The sequence below is a fragment of the Sciurus carolinensis genome, chromosome X (assembly GCF_902686445.1).
Source record: "Sciurus carolinensis chromosome X, mSciCar1.2, whole genome shotgun sequence".
Lineage (NCBI taxonomy): Eukaryota > Metazoa > Chordata > Mammalia > Rodentia > Sciuridae > Sciurus > Sciurus carolinensis.
The window spans coordinates 99,837,739-99,859,568 of record NC_062232.1 but is presented as its reverse complement, the minus strand read 5'-3'; the positions used below and the strand labels follow the sequence as shown (position 1 = coordinate 99,859,568).

The window sequence follows — 21,830 nt, the reverse complement described above, 5'->3', positions numbered from 1 at the left end:
TCACAGTCCATGTTCAGGTGAAACTTAAGGAGTCAAACAGTAAGTAAATGTATCTCAGATAAGCACTATGGAGAAAAAGCAGTAATAAGAGTAAGGAGAGCTGAGTGAGGGTGGGGATTGCAATTTGATGTACGTGGTTGGTCGAAGTCTCAATGAAGAGTTGATGTTTGGATGAAGACCTAAAAAGACTGATGAAGGAAGCTATGGGGTATCAAGAAGAGCTCCCAGGTAGAGGGTCGGCAAGTGCAAAGGCCCTGAAGTGGGAACATAGCAGGGCCAGTGTGGTGGAAGTGGAGTGAACTGAGGGCAAGAGTAGTGGGAGACGAGGTCAGAGAAGTGGGGGTGGGAGGGATGGATTGTGTATGCTTGTTGTAAGCACTTGGATCTTTACTGGGATGAGATATGAACCATTCACAGCCATTAAGCCACTAAGCCAACTGGCATGATCTGACTTAGGTGTCTTTTTGTTTGTATGTATTTTGTGTGTGTGTGTGTGTGTGTGTGTGTGTGTGTGTGTGTGTTGGGGATGGAACCCAGGGCCTCACACATGCTAAGCACATGCTCTACCACTGAGCTACATCCCCAGCCATAATTCAGGTTTTAACAGAATCACACTGGCTGCTATGTTGAAGAGAATATAGAGGGACAGGGTCAGACAGGAGGAGGGTTAGGTTTTTCTATTTATATATATATTTTTTTTAGTTGTTGATGGACCTTTATTTTATTTTGTCTATTTTTATGTGGTGCTTGAGAATCAAACCCAGTGCCTCACACATGCTAGGCAAGTGCTCTACCACTGAGCCACAAGCCCAACCCAGGTTAAGCTTTTTCAATCATCCAAGTGAGAGATGAACCAATGTAGGGAAGTGAGGAGCACTGGATTCAAGATATATTTTGAAAAGAGAGCTGATGGGATTTGTGATCAGATTGGACTAAGGGTGTCAAAGGAAGAGTAGAGTCAAGGGTAAATTTCTATATAATTTTTTTTGTGGTGCTGGGAATTGAACCCAGGGCCTTATGCTTGCAAGCACTCTACCAACTGAGCTATCTCCCCAGCCCCATAAAATGGTTTTAAAACAAAGAATTAGCTGGGCGTAGTGGCACATGTCTGTAATCCCAGCAACTTGGAGGCTGAGGCAGGAGGATCACAAGTTTAAGGTCAGCCCCCACAATTTAGCAAGGCCTTCTAAGCAATTTAGTTAGACCCTGTCTCAAAATAAAAAAGGGCTGGGGATGTGGCTCAGTGGTTAAGCACCCCTGGGTTCAAGCCCTGGTACCAAAACAAACAAAAAAAAAATAGTAATTAAAAAAAAAACAAACTAGCCAGGCCTGGTGGTACACACCCATAATTCCAGTGACTCAGGAGGCTGAGGCAAGAGGATCCTAAGCTTGAGGCCAGTTTCAGCAACTTAGCAAGACTCAGCCTCAAAATAAAAAATAAAAAGTACTGGAGCTAGGGATGTGGTAGAGTACTCTGTGGTAGAGTACTTGCCTAGCATGCATGAGTGGGTTCAGTCCCTAGCACCACCAAGAAAAAAGAAAAAAGTACTGGGAATATAGCTCAGTAGTAAAGTGCTCCTGAGTAGTTCAATCCCCAGCACCCCCAAAAATATGCTAAAGAAATCTATAAATTTTTGACCCCCCAAAATATAAACCTCAGACTCCAGGGATGCCCTGGATACCTGTTCTCAGTGTATCTTTTCAAGTATACTTCCCTGTTCCTGGATAGCCATCCCTCAGATTATTTCTCTGTGCCCTCTTCTTCCTTCAGGACTTCCCCCAGATAGAATGACTGTGTGACTGGAAACCTGGAAATCCCCGTTTTGTTTTGTTTTTGTACCAGGGATTGAACACAGGGGTGCTTAATTCCTGAGCCACACCTGCAGCCCTTTTTTATTTTATTTTTTTATTTTGAGACAGGGTCTTGCTGAGTTGCTTAGAGCCTTGCTAAATTGCTAAGGCTGGCTTTGAACTTGTAGTCCTCCTGCCTCAGTCTCCCAAGCCACTAGGCTTACAGGCATGTGCCACCATGCCCAGCAACCCCTGTACTTTCTATCAGCTGTTACCTCTACCTGGAACGTCCTCCCCGCCTCTGCATGACCTGACCCCACCAGTATTAGTTTGCTCAGGTTGCCATAACAAAATAACAGGACTCCTCCCTCATCCATGGTTTTGCTTTCTTGTGGTTTCAGTCAACCATGGTCAGAAAACATGAAGTGGAGGGCTGGGGATGTAGCTCAGCAGTAGAACACTTTGCCTAGCATGTACAATCCCCAGAATTCCAAAAACAACAAAAAGTTTGCCTAGAAAATATTAAGTGGAAAATTTCAGAAATAAACAATTCATAAGTTTTAAATTGTGTATTATTCTTAGTGGGAGATGGGCATTATTATCCCTTTGTCTAATGCATCCACACTATATATTCTACCTGCCCAGTAATCAGTAGCCTTCTGGGTTATCAGATCAACCCCTGTGGTAGAACAGTACCTGTTTGTGTAACCTTTATTTTACTACAAGAGCAGTGATGTTGGCAACTTAGATATGACAAAAAGCTGTAAACTGCTTCCTGTAAGTGAAAAAGTGAAAGTTTTTTACTTAGGAAATTTTTTAAACCATTGTATCCTGATGTTGGTAAGATCTACAAGAAGAAGGCATCTTCTTCTGGGCACGGTGGCACATGCCTGTAATTCCAGCAGCTTGAGAGGCTGAGGCAGGAGGCTCATGAGTTCAAAGCCAGCCTCAGCAACAGCGAGGCACTAAGCAACCCAGTGAGACCCTGTCTCTAAATAAAATACAAAATAGGGCTGGGGATGCGGCTCAGTAGTCGAGTGCCCCTGAGTTCAATCCCTGTTACCCAACCACCAAAAAAATAAATAAATAAAAAGAAAAAGAAAAAAAAAAGAAATCTATCCATGAAACTGTGAAGGAAAAAGAAATTCATGCTAATTTTGCTATCACACCTCAAACTGCAAAATACTGCCATAGTAGGTAATAAGGTATATATGTTTAGGGAAAAAAATTAGTATATATAGGGTTTGGTACTAACTGCAATTTCAGGTCTCCCTGGGGGTCTTAGAATGTATCCCCATAGATAAGAGGGGATTTCTATACCACAGACTGAGCAGCTTATACAATAGACTTATTTTCTCATCCATTTACAGGTTACAAATCTAAGATCAAGGTTTTGGGAGGTTTGGTTTCTCTTAAGATCCCTATCCTTGACTTGCTAAAGGCCAGTTTCTGTGTCATCATGTAATTTTTCTTTTCTTCTTCTGTGTGTGTCTGTGTGTGCCTATGTGAGTGTGTTAATGGGACTGAACTCAGGGTCACTCTACAATTCAGCTACATCTCCAGCCCTTTCTATTTTTTGAGATAAGGTCTCACTTATTCAGTTACTCAGGCTGACCTCAAACTTGTGATCCTTCTACCTCAGCCTCCCAAGTTGCTGGGTTAAACTATAGGCATGCATCAACATCTAACTAATCAACTCTTTTTCTAAGGACACCATCCATCCTAACAATTCTCATTTTAAGTTATCACTTTTTTAAAGCATTAAAAGCCCTCCAAATATCATCACATTCAGGTAGGTACTAGGGGTTAGGGCTTCAACATATGAGTTTGGGGGAATACAATTCAGCTCACTTTCTTTATTTTTTCCTCATTCTGGTGCTGGAGACAGAACCCAGGGCCTTATACTCTCCAGGCACGGGCTGTACCACTGAGTAACATATGCAGTTCCAGAGTAAAACATTTTTAAAAGTCTGCCCTGCTGGGTGTGGTGGCACATGCCTATAATCCCAGTGGCTTGAGAGGCTGAGGGAGGAGGATTTACGAGTGCAAAGCCAGCTTTAGAGAGGCCCTAAGCAACTCAGCGAGAACCTGTCTCTGAATTAAAAAACTAAAAAAGAACTGGGGATGTGGCTCAGAGGTTAAGTGCCCCTGGGTTCAATCCCTGGTACCAAAAAAAAAAAAAAAAACAACTCTCTGCCCTCCTTGATTATAATGACTGTGGGGAGTTAACAATAAATTGCACGGCATGCTAAAAGGTAATAAGTGGCATAAAAAAACCAAAGCATAGAACGAATCAGACATTATTACTCTGTATGCATACATGATTACATGACCTGTGTGACTCTACATCATGTACAAACCAGAAGAATGAGAAGTTATAGTTCATTTATGTATGATGTGTCAAAATGCATTCTACTGTCATGTATGACTAATTAGAACAGATAAAAAATTTTTAAAAATTAAGTACATGTTGGAAAGGAAAGAAAATCAAAGCAGGGAACGTAGGGGGATACAGAGTTCTCAGGAGGTGGTCTCACTTAAGTAGCGACATCTAAGCCCTGACTTGAAGGAGGTGAGGAGACAAGTCATGGATTCCTAAGTAGAAAAGGTACCTAATTTTAAGACTGCATGGAGGACTGTGGCATCTCTGAGGGAAAATGGGGTCAGTGTGACTTCAGCAAAATGAGAGGGATAGTAGGAGGAGGTTGGGTCAGAGAAGTAATGGGGTCCAGCCTGGTAGGACCTTTTAGGACACTATAAATACTTTTTATTGGGAGAGCAATGAGAAGCCATTGAGGATGCTGAGCAGAGGAATGACATGATCTGACTTGGGTTTTGAAGGAATCTCTGACCACTATAGTAGGTAAGGGCAGAAGCAAAGAGACTAGTGAGGGGCTACAAAATAACCTAAGTGAGAGGGTCATTTGGATCAGGGTAGAGGTGACTAGTTGCTGGATTCCATATAAATTCTACAAGTAACCTGATCAGTTTTCCTAACAGAATGAATGAAGTGTGTCAGAGTACAAAAAAGGTGGCAGTTTTGGTCTAAGCAATAGGAAAAATGAAGTTGCCATATGCTGGGATTGGAAGGACTGAATGACCCCGCTGGGTGAAGAGATCAGGAACTCTAGGGCTGGAGGTGGAACCCAGTGGTACAGTGCTTGCCTTAGCGTGCACAAGGCCCTTGGTTTGATCCCCAAAGATCAGTTCTCTTTAGCACATTGTTATGGTTTGGACATGAGGTGTCTCCCAGAAGCTCCTGTATTAATTCAGGGGTGTTCAGAGGTGAAATGATTAGATTGAGATTTATTCCCTAATCAGTCCACCACCCTCGTTTGAATGGACTGGATAGCAACTATAGGAAGGAGGAGTGTGGCTGTAGGAAGGTGGGGCATGGCTGCAGGAGGTCACTGGGGACCTGCCCTGGAAGGGGATATCTTCCCTGTGGCTCCTCCCCAATTCTTTGCTTCCTGACCCTACCATGAGCTGAGCAGCTTTCCTCAGCTGGGCCTTTCCCCCATGAGGTGATGTCTGCCTCACCTTGAACCCAGAGCAATAGAGTTAGGTCATCTATGAACTGAGACCTCTGAAACTGTGAATCCCAAATAAACCTTCCTTCTCTGCATTGTTCTTGTCACAGTGATGCAAAATCTGACTAAAATAAACATACTACATTTAACATGTTCACTAGACATTCAAGTGGAGAAGTGAGAAGGTAGGAGTCTGGAGAGAGGTCCACGTTAGAGGTAATACATTTGGCTTTTTTTTGGTTCTACTGGGGATTGAACCCCGGGCCTTGTGTACACAGTGAGGTAATGGTTAGTAATGAGCAGTGAAATGAGAATCAATAACAGCAGGGCCACAGGGTTTCTTTGAAATTGCCTTTAATGAATAATCAAGTAACCTGTAGAAGAACAACAGGTGTACTAGCCAAGAGAATAAATTGATGGAAACAAAGGGAACCAATTAAGAAATATGTCAAGAATGAAAGATCAGCTGGGTATGGTAGCCCACGCCTGTAATCCCAGCAACTCCTGAGGCTGAGGCAAGAGGATCTCAAGTTTGAGGCCAGCCTTAGCAATTTAGTGTGGCCCTAAGCAACTTGGTGAGACCTGACTCAAGATAAAAAATTAAAAGGGCTGGGGATGTAGCTCACTGATAAAGTGCCCTTGGGGTCAATCCCAAGTACAAAAAAAGTTTTTTTTAAAGACGAAAGAAAAGAAAAGAAAAGAAAAGGGAGAGGGGGAGAGAAAGAGAGAGAGAGGAGAGAGAGAAAGAAGAAAAGAAAGAAAGAAAGAGAAAGAAAAGAAAAGAAAGAGAAAGAAAGGAAGGAAGAAAGAGAAAGAAAGGAAAGAAAGAAAGAAAGAAAGAAAAAGAAAGGAAAAGAAAGGAAAGAAAAAGAAAAGAAAAGGGAGAGGGGGAGAGAAAGAGAGAGAGAGGAGAGAGGGAAAGAAGAAAAGAAAGAAAGAAAGAGAAAGAAAAGAAAGAAAGAGGAAGAAAGAAAAAGAAAGAAAGAAAGGAAAGAAAGAAAGAAAAAGAAAGAAGGAAAGGAAAAAGAAAAAGGAAAAGGAAAAGAAAGGAAAGGAAAGGAAAATCAATGAGGCTAACTCCTGGCAGGGTCTACCAATGTAAAGTTAGGATTATGACCACTGGTCTCTCAATGAATTTCAGAAAGGAGATTTCATAAATGGCACAGGTACACTAACTGGATGAAGTCTGTCCAGTTATTGACCCCAACACCACATTAACATAGGATTGTTTTTGGTTTTGTTTTGCTTTTTTTGGCAATGGGCATTGAACCCAGGGGCACTTTACCACTGAGCTATATACCCAGTCCTTTTGATTTTGGGACAAGGTCTCACCTAAGTTACTTAGGGCCTTGCTAAATTGCTGAGTCTGGCTTCAAACTTGCAATCCTCTTGTCTCAGCCTCCAGAATCTCTGGGATTACATGCGTGCATCACGGTACTGGCTAACATAGGACTGACTTGTAGATGAAGCCCGCCCCCTGAATAGGATGGTCACCATGATGTTCTGGAAAGGACCAACAAGGGTCAAAAATTCTTTCACCTGACCTGAAGTAGGAGGTAAACATCTGACTGGTAAGGAGGGCAGAAGGTGGACCCCAGTTCTCCTGGTATACATCGAACAGTAATAAATTTGGAAACAGCATTGTTTCCTTTGTCATTCTCTGCTAGGAGGCAACCCACTCCTCTTCTTGAGAATGCTTTTTGCTCAGGCCTTACTTTATTTCACTTAGAATAAAGTTTTCTTGTTTGTTTTTTTTGTGTTTGACTTTAAATTTTCTTCTGGGTACCTGGAATTGAACCCAGGGACACTTAACCAATGAGCCACATCCCCAGCCCTTTTTTATATTTTATTTAGAGACAGGGTCTCACTGAATTGCTTACGGCCTTGTTAAATTGCTGAGGCTGGCTTTGAACTCGAGATCCTCCTGCCTCAGCTTCCCAAGCTGCTAGAATAACAGGTGTGGGCCACAGAGCCTGGCTAAATTTTCCTTTGTTGGAACACAGGAACTCGGGTTTGGAGCTTCAGCTCCTCACTCTCCTATGACATATATTAAGCAAGCACTCTCCCTGACTGAGTCATATCCCCAGCCCTTAGAGGTAATACATTTGGGTGTCATCAACCAAGAGAATATTTAAAGCTATGATATTAGATGAGATCACTGAAAGACTGAGCATATGTAGAAAAGGGATGAGATCAAAACAATCTCAGGGATCTCCAATGTAAAAAGATTAGTGAGTTCAGGAAGAATCAGCAAGAGAGACTGAGAAGGGGTGGCATGCAAAGATAGGAGGAAACCAGGAAGAAGTGCCTGTATAAGAAAAGTATTAGCTGGGTACAGTGGTTGAGAGTCCCCAGGTTCAATATCTGCACCTGGGGCAGGAGGGGGTTATTTAGAGGGATGATTTAGAATGACTTATATAATCACTTAGCACAGAATCATTCACACCCTAAACCCTCAATAAGTGATAGCTATGATGAAGACAATGATAACCAAGGAAAGGCTTATCTGTTGTCCTTTAGGGTCATCAAAAAGAAAATGTTGGCTCCCCCCCCCTTTTTTTTTTGGTGGTATTGGGGATTGAACTCAGGGACACTCGACCACTGAGCCACATCCCCAGCCCTAATTTGTATTTTATTTAGAGACAGGATCCTATTGAGTTGCTTAGCAAGAGCCTTGCTTTTTCTGAGGCTGGCTCTGAACTCTTGATCCTCTTGCCTCAGCCTCCGGAGTTGCTGAAATACAGGTGTGTGCCACCGCACCCAGTCCCAGCCCTTTTTATTTCTTATTTTTGGGAGAGAGGGTCTTGCTAAGTTGCCAGCCTTCCTGCCTTAGCTTCCAGAGTAGCTGGGATGTGCCATCATGCTTGGTCTGACAGGCTTATTTATTTATTTATTTGGTACTGGGGATTGAACCCAGGGGCATTTAAACACTGAGCCACATCCCCAGCCCTTTTTTATGTTTTATTTAGAGATAGCGTCTCATTGAGTTGATTAGGGCCTCATTTTTGCTGAGGCTGGCTTTAAACTCATGATGCTCCTGCCTCAGCCTCTGGAGCCACTGGGATTACAAGCATGCGCCACTATGCTGGGCTCTGACAGGCTCTTAAAAAGTAAAATCCAGGTAAAGAAGCCTGAGGTCTCGCTGCAATTAAAAATAAAATTATCTAGATGAGGGGGCTGGAAGGTGTAGTTCAGTGGTAAAGCACTTGTCTAGCTAGCATGCAAGAAATCCTGGGTCTGATAGACAGTACTACAAAAAAATTATATGGATTAGGGTCTGAACTTTATTTTAGGTACCAGGGATTTAACCCAGGAGCACTTAACCACTGAGCCACATCCCCAGTCCTTTTTATATTTTTATTTAGAGACCAGGCCTCACTACATTGCTGAGGTGGGTTTTGAACTCCCAATCCTCCCAAATAACTGGAATTACAGGCATGTGCTAATAGGATCTGAAATTTAAAACTGGATGGGGTCAATGTACTAAAACTTTTATTAATAGTAATTAATAGTAAATTACTGTTAAAATAGTAATTATTGTTAGGCCTCAAGATTTCTATGTTTTCTGTATTCTTCCCTCTCTAGATCTCGAGCTCCAGCATCCTGTCACCCAGGGGAAAAATCTGGGACCAAATCCTGTTAATTTTATCTCATAACCATCTCTCGACTTTATTTCTTCTCATGGAGACTATCTTACTTTAAGCCACCATCACTTCTTTTCCAGACTATTTCCATGGCCTCCTACCTAGTTTGTTCAACCATCTGTCACTATAATCCAGTCCAGGTATCTGTAACCATTTATTTTTGTGTTGTGGAACCCTTTGACAGTTTGATGAAACCTATGGACTGATTTTCAGATTTTATTGTTGTTGTTCTTTGTTTTGCAGTACCAGGGATTGAATCCAGGGCTTTGCACATGCTTAGGCAAGTGCTCTACCACTGAACTACACCTGAAGCCCTTTTAAAAACTTTATTTAGAGACAGGGTCTGGCTAAATTGCCCAGGCTGGCCTCCAACTTGTGATCCTCTTGCCTCAGCTCCTAAACAGCTACATGCATGCACCATTATGCCCAGGTTCGGAATTTCTTTTAATGTATAAAGCAAAGTATGTACGATTACAAAGAAAACCATTACAGTGCAATATAGTTGTCAAGAGTATTTTTAAAGAAATATGTGCTGTAACAGGCTTTTAAAAAGTTCTATTTGTAGATCTAATAGCTATGCATTTTTAGAGTGAGTATGTAAACAATATTCTGAGATATCTACATTAACTGTAATGTACTATGAAACCATCTGTGATTTATATAGGTGACCAAGTCACAGGCACAAGTAACACCACTGTGGTCTGTTGCCTACATTCATAAATAAAGTGTTGAAATCAGTTTGGTGAAAATAGTTGTATTTTTCCCCATCCAAATTCATGGACTCTGAACTCTATAAAAGTACTCTTGTGGACCCAAGACCAAAAACTCTTGCCTTTATTCATTGGTGCAAAAATGCTTGAGGCTCATGTACAACCAGAAGAATGAGAAGTTACACTCCATTTATGTATGAACTGTCAAAATGCATTCTACTGTCACGTATAACTAATTAGAACAAATAAAAAAATGTTTGAGGTGAATGCAAAGATATACAAAGGATTTGTGGAGGTTTCCTAGTTGTTGCTCTGGCGGTGCTGGGAATGGAACCAGGGCCTCAAGTGTGCTAGGAAAGTGGTCGACCACTAACATACACCCTCAGCACGAGGTTTCTGTTTATAAATGGGGAAAAGAAAAAATGAAAACAAGAAACACTAGCATCCCAAATGCATGCCATTAATTGCTGTACATCCTGGCAAAGTTGGACTACAAAATCAGTCTCGGCTTTCTAGCAGCCAAGGAAAAGTTTCCGTCCCTAAAGTTCTCGGCTTCAGACCTTGACTGGCAACCTCTAACCTAGTCTAAAACCCCAAGGCCGTCCCTAGGCTTCCAGGCCTCAAGAAGTCCAGCCCCCGAACCAGCTCGAAATGACTTCTCGCTGACCAGGAAAGGGCCGGGCAGCTCCCACCCGCCCATTCCGTCAGGGCGCTCTAGCCACGCCCCTCCACTAGTGGCGCGCTTCAAGTCCAGGGCCGAAGTCGCCGGCGCACGGAGGTGACGGCCGTCTCCCCCGCCCTCACTAAGGCTTGGTCCCGCCTACTCTGTCCCCCAGCTTTTAATTTGGCACTTAGACTGCATCACCCACGAAATGGGGTGCACCTAGCACACCCACGGACTCCTGGGGAACCCACTTACGGAAGTGAAGCCAAGCGAATTCCACTTCTCACCAACAAGTGTAGGTTCCCAGGGCCCCAAGGACGCCGGGCACTGGGGCAGGGAGGTGCTAGACGCGGGCTGGCGCGCAGCGTCACTGCTTAAGCTCCACCTCTGAGTGGCGCCTTCTAAGCGCGTTCTTCCGCCCACTTCCCCCTCTTCTCTTTTTTTCTGCCATTGTGGTGTGTGCGCTGTATTCGGTTCCTCGCCATGGTAAGTCCATCGGCCGCCATCGGCTCGAAGATGGCTTCCCGAAACACAAAGCCGCCAAGGGCTGGCTGGGGCCGCGCGAAGTATCGCGGGGCAGGAGCATTTTAAAGGCATTTTCAAGGGACGGTCCAGCTGGGCCGCCGCTCTAACCCACAGGCCTAGCTGGAGCTTTCGGGGAGGGGCGGCTGCGCCGGCGCGGCAGATTCCAGGGCGCGCTATGGTCTGGCCGCCTTCGGCGAGCGCAAGGATTTTTGCTTGCCTTTTGGAGCAAGCCGTAAAATCTAGGGCCGAAATCGAGGTGCCCCCCGCCTGAACTTGGGCCAACTGCAGGCTGCCTGTAGTGTGCACGATGTGCTTGGCATTGGGAGGGGAACTTGGCACCCGGGAGTGTTGCACATTACGAGATTGCAGGACTTTTTAGTCATTTGTTCAGACACTTAAGCGTCGCCCCCGCAAAATTGCCTAGAACGGGGGTATTGTGTGAATCCGTGTGATTTGGGGGTTCTTAGTAAATGCCGACAGCGCACCAGTCACTGCCTTGTGACACAGACTACTGATGATGGTGGTTACTAGGTGTGGAGGGGATCGACATTTGATGTTTTCTAATTTATTGATAAAGTCTACAACTGCTGGGAGAGAGGTGTAGTTGTGTGATGCCTTTATAATGGCCCCTGTAATGCAAGGGTGTGGGTCCAAGTTGGCTAGGCTAAGGATCTGCAATTTTGCTGGAATGTCCTGAAGTGTGTGTGTGGGGGTGGACTTAGATGACCTCAGCCCTTCAAGAAAGCCAAAAGATGTGATGGAAAATTGTGAAAGTCATCCTTGAGACTGTGACGATTTAAAAAGAGGTAGGATTTCCAGGTTGGACATACCTGTAATCCCAACAACCCGGGAGACTGAGGCAAGGCATGTTGCCTTGGCAACATGGTGAGACCCTGTCTCAAACTTAAAGGGCTGGAAGGACTGGGGATTTGGCTCAATGGTACAGCGCCCCTGAGTTCGATTCCCAGTACCAAAAGAAGTAGGATTAATACAAAATGGTGAGTGGGTTAGAATGTATTGGATTTCAGGGACTTTGCATAAATCTTACCTTCACAATGACACTCAAAAGTAGGTTTCCCCAGTTTTACAAAGTAGGGCCACTGAGGCTCATTGACTTACAAGTGATAAGTTGTTCTGGTTAACCTAAAGCTCTGATCGTTCCATGAAGCCAAGTTCCCCAGCTCTAGCCAATTCCCAATTTGGTTGCCTGAGTCTTCTGGTGACAGCAGGGTGGACTGGAAAAATCATCCTGACTGTGGATGTCTCATTTTGCTTATCTACATTTGAACATAGCTTATATTTATGGAAGCTATGGTGTCTACTTTTAGAGAACTCATGAGGATTAAAGGGCTATATGATTTGGCATTGAGGTGATTTTTTAAAAATTATTTTTGTATATCTACTGAAATGTTTGTTAGATGAGGAAGTTCACAACTTTGAATCATTTGGGGTAGGCTCTAGTATCACTGTCTAAATTGTTTGCATTTCCTTGCAGTCTTCTCACAAGACTTTCAGAATCAAGCGATTTTTGGCCAAGAAACAAAAGCAAAATCGTCCCATTCCCCAGTGGATTCGAATGAAAACTGGTAATAAAATCAGGTAAGACCACACACACTATCCCTTTTTTTTTGTTTCAGATTACTTTTAGGACATAAACATGCAGTTGAAAGTTACATGCAATCTAATCTGCCCTCTACCAACATTCTGAAACTCCTTTTTTGTTGTTTTTAGTAACTTCCTCGGTTTCTGCACCCAGCCCACAGCCAGGGCAGACACACACACATATATGGTACTTATAGATGGACAGCATGCCTTTATTTTATTTATTTTTATGTGGTGCTAGGGATCAAACCCAGTGTCTCACACCAAACGCTCTGCCACTGAGGTATGTGTAGTCTCAGTCCCCCCAAATCTGTTTTTGAAGTGGTCGTCTTTTATAGAGATTGGAACACTGCCCTCTGCTGCAGAAGTAGTTGAATTGATGAATTTGGAAGAAAGACACCACTAGAATTGCTACCAAGTACCCCTAAGGTCAACTAGGCCTAAAATTCTGGTTTCATATATGTTTTTTTCAGCCTGCTTCTCATACCAGGTGGGCTTTGAGACAAATATTGAAGTGAGGAAAAGCAAGCATCAGAAATGAGTGAAATTTGCCCCAAGATCCCATAGCCTGTGATAGTCCCAGAGTGTTAAAACAACATTCAGAATTTGTTTAAAATGAAGTACTAGGTTTGCTGGCTCTTCCAGGTAACAGCCCAGAAGACCACAAACAGGAGGTGGAGTGTTAAAGCTGACAGTATACGGTGAGCTTAGCAAGTGGGTCCCTCTTAAAAGAGAAGACATGGCCCAGAACTGCAAGGTCACAAAGCTTAGTGTAAACTCTGTTGAGTTTTATGGCAAATCTGAGTCCTTGGGAGAAGTGGTTTGTTTAGCAGTTCAGCCCTTCTTGAAGCTTGCTGGATTTCTCTTGAGGACATAGGCAGTTGGGCATGGTGGAGCACTCCTGTAATCCCAGTGACTTGGCAAGCTGAGCTAGGAGGATTGCAAGTTCAAGGCCAGACTTTTCAACCTAGTGAGACCGTCTTAAGATAAAAGGAGTGGGGATGTAGCTCAGTGATGAAGCAACCCTGAGTTCAATTCCTGGTGCAGGAAAAAAAGAGAACATTGCAGGCATCAATACTAAGGCCCTTTTTAAATATATCTACATGAACATGAGTTTTTCCATGTTCCCATCAACTGATGAGATCTGTCTTTTGGGTTGAGGAATGAGCAAAATGTATATAAAATGAGTGCCTAGTTCAATAGATAATCCTGACTCTCTGGTCTTGAACAATTGGGAAGACATTTGCTGTCTTCCAACTTTTGTTTATTTGTGTGTATGTGGTGCTTGCTAAGTAAGTGCTTTACCATTGAGCCATAAGCTCCAGCCTCTCAGCTTTTAAAATGTATTGAGGGGGTGGGAGGGGTTAGTGTTAGGGTTAGAGTTAGGGTTAGGGAGGGGGGCAAGAATGGAGGAAGGAAGGACTGTATAGAGGGAAAAGAGGGGTGGGAGGGGTGGGGGGAAGGGAAAAAAATAACAGAATGAATCAAACAGCATTACCCTATGTAAATTTATGATTACACAAATGGTATGCCTTTACGCCATGTACAAACAGAGAAACAACATGTATCCCATTTGTTTACAATAAAATTTTAAAAAATGTATTGAAAGCAGGTTGCAATTACAGTGCTTCATTTTGTGGAAGTACTGCCATTATCCTGCTGAAAGAAAAGCTATGTTGATCATTTTTGATTTTGCCTTTCTGAGGGTAAAATCATGACAGATTGACATGGACAATTCAGAGATTGCTTTAACTCTGGAAAGCACTATTCCTATGGGGTAGTAATCTGTTGTAAAGATGGTGCAGGAGCTTTTATGTGTGTGTGATACATTAAGAGGGGGTTAAAGATACATTTGCATCTACCCTGAGTCTGTTGAATCAAAAGTGGGTGTGGGTACCCAGGGAGGGGAGGGGAAGAAAGAGCTTCCTTTCTACTTCAGTCCCAGTTAAGAACCTAGTCTGGAATCTTGAAAGGTTAAAATTTGTTTTGATCAAATTCTTAAACACATGTAGCAAGGAACCCCTGAATTTTGTCGTATGTAAAAGGCCAAGTTTGTCGTGAATGGTGAATGCAAATAGCTAAATTGTGGTCAGACTGCCCTTGTAACTTTCAGTTTCCTTCTGTGTAGGTACAATTCCAAGAGGAGACATTGGAGGAGAACCAAGCTGGGTCTATAAGGAATTACATGAAATGGCACACATATTTATGCTGTATCAAGACTGTGGTTGATCATCTTGTCATGTCTGCATTATCAGGACAGTTGGGAAGAATTAACTGGGAATATGAGCTTTGTTACAAAGGGGCTATAGTACTGGTTTTGTTTGGTTCGGTAATAAATATGTGAAACATTTGAAATGCTGTTTTGGTTTGTAAAGTATTGAATTTCCACTCCCTCTCCAGACCTAAAAACACTACTTTCTGCAACGACAGAATTTGTCTTTAGCCACCAAGTATTGAGTTGTTCTTAGTGTAAAGGACAGAATTTTAAATTTTTAATTTAATTGTAATTAAATAGATCCCTGTGACTAGTGGCTCCTAAACCTGCTATGGGTGGTACACATACATCATCACAGACCTGAGGGTGAAACAAGGGATTGGCAGGATCTGGGCATGAATCTACAACACATTTTACTTTTTTATAAGATGCTTTCACTATTGCTCTGACTAGTCACAAATTCCTAGACTGAAGCAATCTTACCTCACTCTCCCAAGTAGTTGAAACAATCCATGCGTGCCCTTCGTTTTTGTGTTTTTTGTGATACCAGGGATTGAACCTGGGGGCACTTAAACCACTGAGTCATATCCCCAGTCCTTTTTTGTATTTAGAGAATGGGTCTCACTGAGTTGCTTAGGGCCTTGCTAAGTTGCTGAGGCTGGCTTTGAACTCGATCCTCCTGCCTCAGCCTCCCAAGCTGCTGGGATTACAGGCATGTGCCACCATGCCTGGCATGTCTTAACTCTTAACACAACCATGTGTGTTCATTTACATTTTCATCTGTTTTTACTTTGATGCAGAGACTGGCTTGCCTGAAAGCCTAAAATATTACTACTTGACTCTTAAACAAAAAGATTGCCAATCCCAGATCCTAGATTCAAGAGTTCAGTTTGGCTTGAAAGATCAAGGTTAATTATTGGCCATGTAGCACGTTGTTAGTGGCATGGCCTGGCATAATAGCTGCAGCTGAATTAATAAGCACAATCTTACTGGCATTGTTGAGCTTTTTACCAGGTTAGTGTACTGCTGTATTACCCTTGACTCGCAAGTTTCCAGGGAATTGATGTTTAACACCTAACCAAGAACCACTAGCATATGTCTTTAGCAAGTTATTGGGCACCTGTGTGTTAGCCACCCTTCTGGGTACATGGGACTGATAGACAAATTGTGTGGTATATTAGGATATAAGAGCCAATAGACGAGTGTACAATCCCTTGCAGACCTCTTCTGTGAAAAAGATGGGAAGGGACAGTTCCCCAATTGTCTGGAATTGGGACAAAACTGCTGCATGCAGTGAGGGAAAGGAGACTTGGATTTGTAACTCCCTACCAGTTTGTTGGGGGAAGCATCTTTGCTGGCTGGACCTAGCTGACAAGGCAAATGGTGGGAAGTAGAAAATGCTGTTTATGGGGCACAGCGAGTGGTGGGGGTTGTACAGCAAAGGAGACCCTTTCTACAATCATACTAGGAGGTTCAGTTGACTAATCTGTAAGAACCACAACTTTCCTGAGGTTGGAAGAGTGAGCTACAGGATACCAAGTGACCTAGGAACTTCAAACAGATCTTTGGAACCTATCTCCTTCATAAGCCCCTACTTCGAATATTTTCTCTTAGTGCATCAGTGTTGCCTTTATATTCAAAGATAGCTGCCACAGTAAACAGCAGTTGGTATTCAAGGCCAAAACAGAGGGACTTGATAGGGATTAACCAAAAGTCACATGATTGGAACTTCCAACCATTTGATGTTACTAGAAATTCAGCCTCCCCATTCAGTATATGTTGGAACATCCTAACAGCTCAGGGACGTTAGGTGAGAAAGCCAGAGTCACAGCTGGGTGTGGTGGCACCCACTTATTATCCCAGAGACTCAGGAGGCTGAGGCAGGAGGATCATGAATTCAAAGCCAGCCTCAGCAACTTAGCAAGACCCTGTCTCTAAATAAAAAAGAAAAAGGGCTGGGGATGTGGCTCAGTGGTTAAGGCCCCTGGGTTCAATCCCAAAAAAAGGAATGGGGGATGAGCAGGATGAAAGTTTTAGTGCCAATTCCTTCCCCAGTGTATGTGCTATATGCTAGTGAAGGCACAGGGACCCAAGATGATAGGGAGAGGAGTATCATTGAGAGACTGGAGAATTCAGGCAGAGCTGGCCTGGAATTCAGCCAATGTCTGCTGCTAGATGATGCCAATTCCTTTCCCATTCCATGATTTTAGTAGAGTAAACCTTGAGGCCTTGCAAAAGAGGGGGACATGAGAAAAGACTGGGCATTGGGGTTGTGGGTATAGCTTGGTGGTAGAGTGCAAGAAAGCATATGTGAAATCCTAAATTGAATCCCCAGTACCAAAAATAAGAAAACGTTGGCTCTGCAGTCAAGTCTAGGGTTGAATCCCACTTCTGTCCCTGAACCAGCTGTGGGTTCTCTGAGACAGCAGAATCTACCTGACCTCCTCAGGTTGGTAAGCATTGATCAATAATGTCTATAAAGGATCAATTCTATCAGATACTCCCCCATTTTGCAAATGTGGTGACAGAACTGATTCTTGCTAATCACAACTAACCATTTTGAATGCTTTAATGTGCTAGGTAGTTGCTATTAGCAGGAATGGGAACCAGATTGAATAGGGAGTATATTGTATAAATTCCTGAAAAGAACAGGGTGGAATATTAACCATTTACACTACTTCCCCGATGATGTCCTGTTGAGTGTTGATGCAATGAAGTCAAGTTCCTAGGTAGGCAAAGCCTCAGTGGGGGTTTGGGAAGCCAGAGGCAAGTGTGACCTGCAAAGATGTCACAATCAAGAGCATACACATGCGTGTGCACCTCTGTATACCCTATAGGTGTGTCTGAGGGAGAGGGAAAGTAGCAAACCCTCATCCAAAAAAACTAAATGGTTTCTTTGCCTCAGCTTCTGGAATAGGTTGTATTTCAGGCATGCAACACCCCACCTGACCTCTAGGGGACATTTGATAATGTCTGGAGACAGTTTTTAGGTTACAACTAAGGAAAGGGGAGGTACCACTGGCATCTAGTGGGTAGTGGCCAGGGATGCTTCTAAACTTTCTACAATACACTGGACAGTCTCCACAACAGTCTCCAGCCCAAAGTATCAACAGTGCCATGGTTGAGAAACCCTGGCTCAGTAACACTGCAGCCAGCCAGAGTGAGTTTGTGAGATAAAAATCTACTCCCCCTACCTCTACTTGCTTCATATCACTCGAGAAAAATGTCCTTAAAATGATCCAAAAGGGCCAGATGCAGTGATGCATGCCTGTACTCCTAGTGACTTGGGAGGCTGAGGCAGGAAGATCAAAAGTTCAAGATCAGCCTCAGCAATTTAGTGAGACCCTGTCTCAAAATAAAAGGTAAAAAAGCTGGGAATGTAGCTCAGAGGTAAAGTACCCCTGGGTTCAATCCCCAGATCCAAAATAATCCAAAATGGGCACAGTGTAGGGCCTACCCCCTCTCTACTCACTAAGCTTGATTCAACTGCATAAGTCTCTTCCCTAAGCACCACATGTGAGCCAGGCACGGTGGTGCACACCTGTAATCCCAGTGACTCCGGAGACTGAGGCATGAGGATCGCAGGTTCAAAGCCAGCCTCAGCAATTTAACAAGACGCTGTCTCTAAATAAAATAGAAAAAAGGCCTGGGGATGTGGTTCAGTGGTTAAGCGCACCTGGGCTCAATCCCTATTACTGAAAAAGCACGTGCTATTCCCTCGACCAGGAATGTTCTCCTTCTGCACTTGGTTAACTCTCGTTCATCTTTCAGATCTCAACATACTTTTTACTTCCACAGGGAGACCTTCCCAGACTTTCCCTGTCTTCTCCCAATCCAATTAGGTCCTTCCACTTAGTAGCTCTCCCTGCCTCCCTATGGTACTAGGAATTGAATCCAGGGGTGCTCTACCACTGAGCTACATCCCCAGTCTTTTTTATTTTGAGACAGGGTCTCACTAAATTGTTGAGGCTGACCTCAAACTTGCAATCCTCCTGCCTCAGTTTCCCAAGTTGTTAGGATTATAGGCGGTGCTCCCACTTTGCTTAGAGTCCCTTAAATCACCCTTGCAGTGTGCTTCACAGTTGTGACTGGAAACTTTTTTGGGGGGGTAGGGGGGACCAGGGATTGAACTCAGGGGCACTCAACCACAGAGTCACATCCCCAGCCCTATTTTGTATTTTATGTAGAGACAGGGTCTCACTGAGTTGCTTAGTGCCTCTCCATTGCTGAGACTGGCTTTGAATTCACAGTCCTCCTGCCTCAGCCTCTGCTGGGATTATAGGCCTGTACCACGGTGCCCAGCGTGACTGGAAACTTCTGTGTGTGGTTAATTAATTGACGTCTGCCTCTCTCACTAGATTGTAGGACTGACAGAGATAGACCAAAAGGATAGGTTTGGCTCACTGCTATTTGCTTTCACCTAATACAAAGGAAGTACTCAGTAAATCTGTTGAATGAGTAAACGAGTGTGTATGATTGAATGAATAGAGAGACAGATGGGCTTTCAAGTGAGCAATAGCATTATAAAATGTATGCCTTAAAGCATGTATATAAAATGAGGGAAGGAGCATCAACATTTTTATTTTGAGACTAAGTCTCACTAACTTGCCCATGTTGACCTTGAACTTGCAATCTTCCTGCCTCCATCTCCCCAGAAACTAGGATGGCATGTGTGTACCACCATGTGTAGTTGGGGCCTTTATGAAGAGTGCTGCTGTGAACATTTTGTATTATCTTTTGTCCAGTATGTATTTCATTAAAAGTGACTTAGTTTTCATTTTTATACTTTTCAGGATGTACAGACATAAGGTAATGTGTTTTATGAGAAGAAAGTTAATTAAAATTTCTATAATGAGCATGTATTTATAATCAAAAAAATTTAAAGAACAGGAAAATTAACTTTCCATGAAAGAATGAGTCACTTGCATATATTGTCTTTTTTAATTATTTTTAAGCAAAAGAGAGTAATTTAACACAGTCCTTCAAAGGCATCTCATGGAACCCAAGGGCAGGGGATAGCCACACTTCAAGAAAAAAGAGAACCAGGACTTTGAAAGACATTGAGAAGCTGAGACACTGGGGATGTAGGATATAGCTCAGCGGTAGAACACTTGCCTAGTATGTGCTAGGCCCTGGGTTCCATCCCCAGTCCTGAAAAACAAAAGTTCTGAGAGAAGTTGGGTAGGCTGCTCTCCTCTGTAGGCCTCAGTTTCCTACTCAGCTTCTTTCTTCATGTCTACTGCACTCTTATTCCTCTTAGCAGACCTGCTTCCTCTGCTTCTCTGAACACAAGGCCAAACATTGCCTCCTCTCTGTCCTCAAGTCAGGTAACAATTAGAAATGGACTGAATTCCTGAATCCCATCAGCCCAACAGCAAGATCACAAGAAGGAGACCCATTGGCCCAACTTGGATCATGATCCAGTCAAGAATCAACCAACTAGCTGGACATGGTGACCCTTGCCTGTAATCCCACTGGCTCGGGAGGCTGAGGAAGGACGATCACAAGTTCAAAGTCAGCCTCAGTAACTTAGGGAGACCCTAGCAATTTAATGAGATGCTGTCTCTAAATAAAATATAAAAAGGGCTGGGGTTGTGGTTCAGTGCCCATAGGTGCAATCCCAGTACCAAAAGACCGAAACAAAACAAAAATAAACCAAACAGTCAGGCACGGTGATGCATTCCTGCAATCCCAGCAGCTCTGGAGGCTGAGACAGGAGGATCAGCAAGTTCAAGGCCAGTCTCAGCAATTTAGCAAGGCCCTAAGCAACATAATGAGACCCTGTTTCCAAATAAAACATAAAAAGACTAAGGATGTAGTTCAATGGTAGAGTGGTCCTGGATTCAACCCATAGTACCACAATTTTTTAAAAATTTTGAGACAAAGTCTCACTAAATTTCCAACACTGGCCTTGAACTTGTGATCCTCCTGCCTCAGAATACAGAGTAGCTTGAATTACAGATGTGTGCCAACATGCCTAGCTTTGATTTTCTGTGGGTATTTTCAGAGGCTTCCAAGGATAATGAGAAGTAGGAAAGATGCCGTATCAAATAAGGTGTAAATCCTGAAATGAATTAGACAAGTTTATAAACTGTGAGATTTGGAGAAGACGTACCCCATCTTTGGTTTGGGAGGGTTGTTTTTGTTGTCCTTGTGGTGCTGGGGATGAAACCCAGGGCCTCCCACATGCTAGGCAAGTGCTTTGTCACTGAGTTACATTCGCAGCCCCAAAATATAACCTTTTAACCAAAGACCAAATTCTTGGTTTTGAGTTGCAGGCCAGTTAAAAGTCTAAGCTATAATCAAATGTTACCACTCTCTGGAGACTCGGGATGACTCCCACATTCTTATCTGGGACTACTACTTCCAGAGGAAGTCATTGTGACTGCTTTATGGATTATAGCCTGGCAGGCACCTGTCTTGAAGAGTTCTCTGAGATGCTTACTTTTTTTTTTTCTTGCAGTACTGGAGATTGAACCCATGGGCCCTCTACCATAGCTACATCCCCAGCCCTTTTTAAAAATCTCTGGGACAGGTGGGAGGCAGTAGCATATGCCTGTAATTCCAGCAACTCAACTCAGGAGGCTGAGACAGGAGGATCACAAGTTCAAGGCCAGCCTCAACAACTCAGTGAGACCCTTTCTCAAAATAAAAAAGGAGCTGAGCGCATTGGCACATACCTGTAATCCTAGTGACTCGGGAAGCTGAGGCAGAAGGATCACAAGTTCAAGACCAATCTAGGTAATGTAGTGAGGCCCTAAGCAACTTAGTGATACCCTGTCTCAAAATAAAAAGGGCTGGAGATGTGGTTCCATGATGAAGCCCCCCGTGCTGATGAAATGACTCATCTTGTTGGGTGCTTGCCTTCTATTGCGCAGGGCCCGGGTTTCAAATCCCCAGGGCCACAGGTTCAAGAGAAGGAAAGTAAACAATTCTGAGGATGCCATGATAAAGCCCCCTGGGTTCAATCCCTAGTATCCCCCCCACCAAAATTTCTGAGACAGGATCTAAGTTGCTTGTGATCCTCCTGCCTCAGCCTCTCAAGTAGCTGGAATTACAGGTGTGCAGTCATGATACCTGACTCTGAGATTGTTATTTTGTTAAGTTCCAAACAGCCCTGGATAGATACAACGTTTCTGATTGTGATTA

General features: G+C 43.5%; 1 protein-coding gene and 1 non-coding gene across 2 annotated transcripts; both read left to right on the top strand.

Annotated features, from left to right (window-relative positions):
* Positions 1 to 10,712: 10,712 nt before the first annotated feature.
* Rpl39 (ribosomal protein L39) lies at positions 10,713 to 14,825 on the top strand. The gene is made up of 3 exons (XM_047536388.1): positions 10,713 to 10,825; positions 12,360 to 12,463; positions 14,595 to 14,825. The coding sequence occupies exons 1-3, from the start codon at positions 10,823 to 10,825 to the stop codon at positions 14,641 to 14,643; spliced, it is 156 nt and encodes a 51-aa protein (XP_047392344.1). The 5' UTR covers positions 10,713 to 10,822; the 3' UTR covers positions 14,644 to 14,825.
* Positions 14,072 to 14,203, top strand: LOC124972744 (small nucleolar RNA SNORA69). Its single transcript, XR_007106524.1, has one exon. It is a non-coding gene; the product is annotated as a small nucleolar RNA SNORA69 (small nucleolar RNA).
* Positions 14,826 to 21,830: the final 7,005 nt, after the last annotated feature.

Excerpts from the sequence above, each read along its gene's own strand:
- Rpl39 (XM_047536388.1), top strand. Across the intron at positions 12,464-14,594 it reads AAAACTGGTAATAAAATCAG|GTACAATTCCAAGAGGAGAC; the intron begins GTAAGACCACAC and ends CCTTCTGTGTAG.